This window comes from Biomphalaria glabrata, chromosome 3 (genome assembly GCF_947242115.1).
Source record: "Biomphalaria glabrata chromosome 3, xgBioGlab47.1, whole genome shotgun sequence".
Classification (NCBI taxonomy): domain Eukaryota; kingdom Metazoa; phylum Mollusca; class Gastropoda; family Planorbidae; genus Biomphalaria; species Biomphalaria glabrata.
Window position 1 is genome coordinate 46,474,807 of NC_074713.1, and position 8,594 is coordinate 46,483,400.

Sequence of the window (8,594 nt, forward strand, 5' to 3'; positions counted from 1 at the left end):
AGATGTCTTTGTCTGTCAAGTCTCAGAGATGTCTTTGTCTGTCAAGTCTCAGAGATGTCTTTGTCTGTCAAGTCTCAGAGATGTCTTTGTCTGTCAAGTCTCAGAGATGTCTTTGTCTGTCAAGTCTCAGAGATGTCTGTGTCTGTCAAGTCTCAGAGATGTCTTTGTCTGTCAAGTCTCAGAAATGTCTGTGTCTGTCAAATCTCAGAGATGTCTTTGTCTGTCAAATCTCAGAGATGTCTTTGTCTGTCAAATCTCAGAAATGTCTGTGTCTGTCAAATCTCAGAAATGTCTGTGTGTCAAATCTCAGAGATGTCATTTTGTCCACTCAACGCTCAGATCGTTCCCACAGTTGCTTAGAAAAAACTTGTCTTGTCACTTCTTGTCTAACAATTGCGGGGCCCTATGCGAAACGGATAGTACGGGGCCCAGTCTGGTTAAGGATAAGCATAATGTCAAACTTAATATTTTGCATTAGAAAGTACATTTGTCTTTACAATAAATTTTTATTAAATGAAATCTGCCAATACCGTTTTTTTTAATCGCGCGTACGATTGGCATCCCAAAATGACAATTTGTCTATTTTTCAGGAGATATAATAAATTAAGGAGTTTCCCATAAGGCCCTGGAAAATTAAGAGGCAGTGAAAACACAGCTATTATTTATAAGTTATAATGGTTTAAGTTAATAATTTACACCTAGAATTAGCACGAGCCGATAAAAGAGTGGGGCCCACTGCGGCGGCATAGGTTGCAGTGGCCTAAGGACGGCCCTGCTTGCATGCCATTGATAGGCTCCGAAATGATGAAGGTTTTTACTGAAAATAGAAACCAAAACATTTTCAATTTTCAGAATTAACCTTAAAATGGATTAGGAACAAAAATACTTCATATATGTCACAGATTACATTATAGAATTGTTTGTACATTTCACTTTTTGAAAGTAATATAAGCCCTCGACATGAGTCTCGGGATTTAATCCTCAAATTTAGACACTTGACTTTCAAGTCAGGATTTACCCAAGGGACGTAATTAGTATGTTTGAAATCTATTGGTTGATTTGAATTTAAACAAAGACATTTTTGAAAAGAGTTAGCGCCAGAGAATTGGCGGTAGTAAAAGTTAGTCGATAAAATAATGTCCTTATAGCCAGTCACGTTTCTAGGAGCTCTGTTTGAAAAGCCTTTGTAATATGTTTCATGATTTATAATTTGTACATAAACTGTACTTACGTTGTATTTAATAAAGTTCCAGAGTTTTGTTTTATCAAAGAGTCGTCAATTATGATTCTAGATCGTCATTTTTGTTAACTATTGAATTCAAGTAAAATCCCCGGCATAACAACACATCGTAACATCGTGCATGTTGTTACATCTGGCACAAGTGTTGTTACATTGGCACTCTCCGACGAATAAAAGTTCATGGACAACTTTTAACGAAATTTATTCAAGATCTAGGACCAATTTCTAAACTCTTCAAAGGAACTTCATTCTTATTTAACGGAGGACAGAATTTCTGTGTTTAACAGGTCAGTTGGTTATCGATAATTCTTTTATAAAGATTTTCGTTAGAGTTACGTCTAACTCACGAAATCTATTATTATATGTAATTGGCAAAAGGAATAAGACCAATATACATAATAACTGGCATTATTAAAAGACCAGTAAATCAAATAACTGGCATTATAAAAAAGACCAGTAAAGTAAATAACTGGCATTATAAAAAAAGACCAGTAAAGTAAATAACTGGCATTATAAAAAAGACCAGTAAAGCAAATAACTGGCAATATAAAAGACCAGTAAATCAAATAACTGGCGATATAAAAAAAAGACCAGTAAATCAAATAACTGGCATTATAAAGAAGACCAGTAAACAATCATTTGTGCAGCACAAAGTAAACAGAAGACCAGATTTAACCAACTGTTAAACCAGTAAAAAGTACATCGGCTCAATAGATCTATATATTCAATCATACGACTCCAGTAACTACAAGTCTACTGTCAAGAATTTATTAGCAAATTGAGGCTTCAAGAACTTTTTCATTATATTATTATTATATCTGAGATAAAGCCAAAATCCAGATATTGAACATTTTGCTCCAATACAAGAAACTAACAAAAAAATTAAATATGGCTTCCAGTGCTAGAACACAACGATTCTTCGAATTAATAGAATTAGCCAAAGAAAAGCATATCCCAAAACCAGACCAGTGGCAGTGGGCAGAGAAACAAGAAGAAAAAGAATACCAAGAGCAAGAATCTGAAAAACGCATGCAATTAGAAGAAAAAAAATTGCAAGACGCCGAGAAACAAAGGCAAGAAGCCGAGAAACAAAGGCAACATGAAAAAGAAAAAATGGAATTCGAAAAACAAAATAAAGAAAATAAAGAAAGCATTCCAATTCAAGGTCAATCAAATATGTTTGACAAATACAGATTAATGAACAAAATATCGGCTTTCAACGAAAACATTGACAATATGGACTCGTATCTCATAAGATTTGAAGAAATAGCTACAACATCCGGTCTACCTGAAGCACATTGGTCGAGCTCACTCCTTACCCTCTTGACTGGCAAAGCTGTCAACATTTGCTCACAACTGTCCATCAATGAACGCAGCACTTACTCTGATATCAAGGAAGCTCTACTGCGCCAATACGGAGCAACCTCAGCCAACTATAGAAAGAAATTCTATAATGAAAGGCCACAGCAAAATGATGATCCTCAAATTTTTGTAGCTAATATGTCAATGTGGTTTGATAGATGGGTATCCATGGCAAAAATAGAAGAAAGTTACCAAGCTCTTCGTCAACATATTATTATCGACAACATCACCCATGCTCACTCAGAAGATATTCAATCCTATATTATAGAGAGAAATCCTACTGATATACAGACATTAACCAAGATCATCAGACAATATAGAGCAGCCTATCCAAACAAGTCAGTCAAACCATCTGTTGAAGAAAATTTTGTCTGCTTTGCTCAAGACAAAAATGCAAGATATAAGTCAGATGACAAAGTCAAATGCAACAAATGTCATAAACTAGGGCATTTCACATCTCAATGCCGCAGCAGAACCACAGAATGTTCGTATTGCCATAAAAAGGGTCACCAAACTCATGAATGTTGGAAAAAACTGGCAGTCTCCAAAAATCAAAATTTTGATAGACCCACATCACCAACTCAAAGATACAGCAATAGAGAGCAATACAATCTCAACAAAACACCTGGAAATAATAAACCAGATAACAACAAACCTCGCTACAGAAGTCATTCACAGGACTCCAGACCACAATATATGCCAAACAGAAGCTCATATAACAGAAGCTATTACAATGAGCATTCAACTATGACAGTCATTGCAAAGTCCAATGGTCTCAAATTTTATCCAGGCTTTGTAGGAGACAAGAAGGTGGAAGTTCTTCGTGACACCGGAAGCACGTCCACATTAGTACATGAACGCTTCGTACACGCAAACCGTTTCACAGGCAACCACGTCCAAGTCACTGCATTCAACGGAACTGTCAGCAAGTTACCTGAAGCCATCATTTATGTTACTACACCATTCTTCAGTGGTCAAACAAAAGCATTAGTAACACCCAATCTACCAGTGGACCTAATCATTGGAAACATAGAAGGAGTTAAAGAATGCACTCCTCAAGAACTTGCTGAATGTACAAATGCCATACAGCAAGGTCAAAAATGTTTGGCAGTAATGACAAGATCCATGTCCAGACAACAAGAACATTTGGCACCTGAGCAAGTTAGCCAAAATAATCACATGGCTACCCCAGTTACTAGTCCAGTAGCCAGCAACAATCAAGAACATTCAACATGGACACCCCCAGTTACATCAAGCCCATCCCTACCGGTCATAAGTCCACCTCCAATTCCCGAATGTCCATTGTTGAACTTTGAAGAACAAGACGACATGCCCAGAGTCTCTAACAATGATACAAGAACTCTAACTGGTCAAACTGAAGTCCATCAAGACTTGAATAAGACTGCATCAAATACTATGATATGCATTGAACAATTTTGCTACAATCAAGACAAGTCTCATGAACCAGAAGCAGATACTTATATTCAATCAACTTTGGCTATACCAGACAAAAGAAAAACTATGCAACTTGACTCTAACACTCATACAAGTATTCCTCATTTGAAAGAATGTGAGTCAACTCAAGAAGCCATCACAACCAAGAACATTGAAAGTCAAAGAATATTACATGAACACATGAAATCAAGATATTTTGCTCAAGGAGATCAAATCAATTTACTGTTACCAGATTGGAGTAACAAGCTATTCTACAAATGGCAAGGTCCATTTACCATCACCAGAAAGATTTCCAACCTGCTTTATGAAATCAATGTCAACAAGGTTACCAAAGTATTTCATGTTCATATGTTTGAACATTACCATGAAACAGATAATGAAGACATCAAAGCAGAAGTTGAACATTTTACAAGCTTAGCAACTATTCCTGAGGAAGAAGAAGAAACATCATCAACACCCATTCCTGAGATAGATGTTTCATTAGCAGCATCAAATCAATTTGACATTCCCAAGGTCATCACTCTGGATGACATAGCAGCAGCAAATCAAATTGACATTCCCAAGGTCATCACTCTGAATGACATAGCACTACAAACAGTGAAGAACATTAAAGTGTTTACAGACCGTGCAGATTTCCTTACCAGTGTTTCTGAGACATTTCCAGTACTGCAATTTGAAAGCAACTCAGAGAGCAACAACATTGACAACACCAAGTTTCATCCGTCCACTCAAAGGGCAACTTTTCTTCAGAAAGGAACAAATGAACTTCTTCAACATTACTGTATTGACCGATTGAACTCAGACATGTTCAGTCATTGCTCTATTGAACATTCTAATGCAAAGCATTCTGCTACCATTGTTCTACAGCGTCAAAGTTCATCAACCAGAAAATTGAGTTTTGGTTTCGGACAGTTCTTATTTTCACCAAACTCAAACGCGGTTCAATCAGACATTATCTGTGAGATCATTATGACATGGAGACAACAGCTTCATAAACTGAAAGACCTTTTCTTCAAGTTTAGAAAACGCACATGCACATCCATGTCGGCAATTCAGAAGGGTTCCGAACTTTACATTTCTACTCTACATATGTACTATAGCATATTTAGTGCCACTTGATCCATTATCATTCATACTCGTCAAGGAAGAACAGTGTTCAGTTGTACTTAATCAATTAATTTGTCTACTCATTTTTTCCACAGGAGTTCTATATCAGATGTTGTATTTATTTCAGCACCAAGCAACCCACTGAGGAAAGTCACTCATTCAAGATACTTTTATGTTTCAGCATCTTTGCATATGACATGCATCAGACATTTTAATTTTTAAATCATGTGCATTTTATTTCAGGTCGAATATTATTGCATATATCCTATTATAATAGTACAGATACATGACATATAATTGGAATTTTTCATTGCTTCACACATGTTAAGATTTATTTCACATTGAGTATTATTATTCAGAAGATTGATCACATTGAGTATTATTTTCTCAGAAGATTGTCATGTACTATCACAATTATTTTTCTATGTCAATTTTTCATATGCAATATATTTTTTCCCATGTACACATTTTCACAAATGAGTTATAATGTCATATTTTAATTTCATCATGAAGCTTCATAACCTATTCAATTCAAGATTTAATTTATCCAAGTATTATGCTTTGTACAATTTTTGATATTGTTCATGACAAGCATTGTCTCATTTTCATAACCACTTGAATAGCGGAACAGGTGTTCAAAGTCATCAATAATTTTATTCACTGCATTTACATATTTTTTTATCTCCAAGTTGACTTTATTTTGTCATATGTTACCTCAACCATTTTTCTTTAATTTCATGTATGGTATTTTGTGTATATTTAAATATTTTAATACATATGAGCATTTCTATTACCATACAAATGCTAAATGGAGAGGGGGGTAATATGTCACAGATTACATTATAGAATTGTTTGTACATTTCACTTTTTGAAAGTAATATAAGCCCTCGACATGAGTCTCGGGATTTAATCCTCAAATTTAGACACTTGACTTTCAAGTCAGGATTTACCCAAGGGACGTAATTAGTATGTTTGAAATCTATTGGTTGATTTGAATTTAAACAAAGACATTTTTGAAAAGAGTTAGCGCCAGAGAATTGGCGGTAGTAAAAGTTAGTCGATAAAATAATGTCCTTATAGCCAGTCACGTTTCTAGGAGCTCTGTTTGAAAAGCCTTTGTAATATGTTTCATGATTTATAATTTGTACATAAACTGTACTTACGTTGTATTTAATAAAGTTCCAGAGTTTTGTTTTATCAAAGAGTCGTCAATTATGATTCTAGATCGTCATTTTTGTTAACTATTGAATTCAAGTAAAATCCCCGGCATAACAACACATCGTAACATCGTGCATGTTGTTACATCTGGCACAAGTGTTGTTACAATATACATTTACTAATTACCCTTTTTTTGTTTTTGTTGTTGCAGATGAAGAAAATGGACGATGCAAGCCTCCCTTGTGTGCACATATTTCTTTTGATGTCAAATCAATCCCCGAAAATGAAATTTTAACAGGGGCGGAGCTAAGACTTTACATCAACACGGGGTCGAGCTTTAACGACCCTCTTCTTGACGCTGCAGCGGGGCGGCTGGTGACCAGAGAAAAGCACCACTCAGACAACGCCACTGTGCATAGGTGTGAAATTCACCAGATCTTGCGCCCGGAAACGCCCGACAGCGAAGCCATCACCAGGTTGCTGGACACCCACGTGATCGACCTAACCAAGTCCAGATGGCAAACTTTTGACATTCTACCAGCGATTTTAAAATGGAAAAATGGCGTGAACCACGGCCTTGAGGTTCGGCTAAGGTCAAGGGCGCCAGTTCTGACAACCGAGCACCACGTTCGGGTAAGGAGGGCAGCGAGCCTGCAGGACCTCGAGTGGGCCATCACAAGGCCGGTCCTAGTGACATACACGCATGACAAATCTAGTGCCCCTTCCACCTCAACGCCGTCTCCTAAAAAAACAAAACTCCGCCGTAACAAGCGAAACGCCAGCGGCGGCGCCTCGAAAAAAGACAATGGTAGAAAAAACAATAAAAAGCGCGGGAAAAAGAAACGGAAGAAGGTGAAAGGGAAAAAAAATATTTGCAAGAGGCACAGCCTCTACGTCAACTTCGACGAGGTGGGCTGGAACGACTGGATCGTGGCACCCAACGGGTACAACGCTTACTTCTGCCACGGGGAGTGCATGGCGCCCTTGCCGGACTTTGCCAAAGCCACCAACCACGCCATGCTGCAGGCGCGCGTGTACAAGGTGAACCCAAACTCGGTGCCCATGGTGTGTTGCGTCCCGATCAAGATGTCGCCCATGTCCATGCTCTACAGGGACGAGCAAGGAAAGACGATCCTCAAGGTCTACCAGGACATGTCCGTTGACGAATGCGGATGTAAGTAGAACAGGAAGAAGGCGCCAAGACACGGCACCAAAAAAATAATAAAATCATAACAACCCACTAACATTACAAGAGAAGTCCGCAGAGCACGGACCTCATCATATCATTCATTGGAAGCTGGAATAACCAGACTTCTAACACCCACCCGCGCACCGGGTCCTAGAGATCCCGCGCTCGCGCTGTTCTCGTGCCAAGAATGAAAGTCTATTTATAGATCCCCAATCATGACGTCTGAGTCCTGGTGAATCTACCAATGAAACTAAAGATCTTCAATAGAAACAGATTATTACGATCACACGACGAGTGATGGAGGGCCATTGTCAACTCGGAGCCGGGCGAGAAACCTCTTTTTTTAAAGACAGTCTTATTTGTCTTACAAGACACATGATGTTTTATGTGAAGAAAAGACACTTTCAAAAGGTTTCTTTTTTTTTTTTGGGTATTATCTTATAATGACAGGCGGGCATGACTATGCCTTACGTTTTGAATGTTAATAGAACTTGACTAGCCCTCTCTATTGTCTAGTATGAACCGGTTTTTGCTACGGCTATTTATAGACATAGGCGACCTTGACTGACGAAGTTACATCGCCAACTAAAATCGTCATTCTCTTTCTATTCATCTGTTTCTTTCTTTCTCTCTGTCTCTCTCTTTCTCTCTCTCTCTCTCCCCCTCTATTTTTGTTTCTCTTTCTCCCCTTCCATAAGTATAACCCTTCTCTTTCGTTCTCATCTTTTCACTAATCTTTTCACACGCACGCACACTTACACACACATTTAATTAAGCGAACAAATATTTCTAAAAATCGTACTTTTAAAATAAAAAGCAAAACTAATAATATTTAGACTCTCTAGCAAGGTTTTCTTTTGTCTTGGAATCTGAAAGTATTCGTGACAGATACCAACGAAAGACAACTCTCTTGAAGTTCTGTTTCTAAAAATATCCTCACTAAGGGCACATAATCTTTTCAACTTTATGACTTTTGTTTTTACCTCAGTACATTTGTATTAGACAATTATTTCAATCATCTAATTTAAGATAAATTTAAATCAAGTTTGACAAAACCGTTTTTTTAACATGAAATTGAAATAA

The 8,594-nt window shown here is 37.4% G+C and overlaps 1 protein-coding gene across 5 annotated transcripts in view; it reads left to right on the top strand.

Moving 5' to 3' along the window:
- The window catches only part of LOC106052565 (bone morphogenetic protein 2-like), a 104,134-nt gene extending 96,585 nt beyond the window's left edge, over positions 1-7,549 (top strand). For all 5 annotated transcript variants that reach the window (XM_056022336.1, XM_056022335.1, XM_056022334.1 and 2 more), the window contains one exon: positions 6,534-7,549. In XM_056022336.1, coding sequence (XP_055878311.1) covers positions 6,534-7,504 — 971 coding nt within the window. In that variant the 3' untranslated portion in view covers positions 7,505-7,549. The remainder of the gene's footprint in view (positions 1-6,533) is intronic.
- Positions 7,550-8,594: the final 1,045 nt, after the last annotated feature.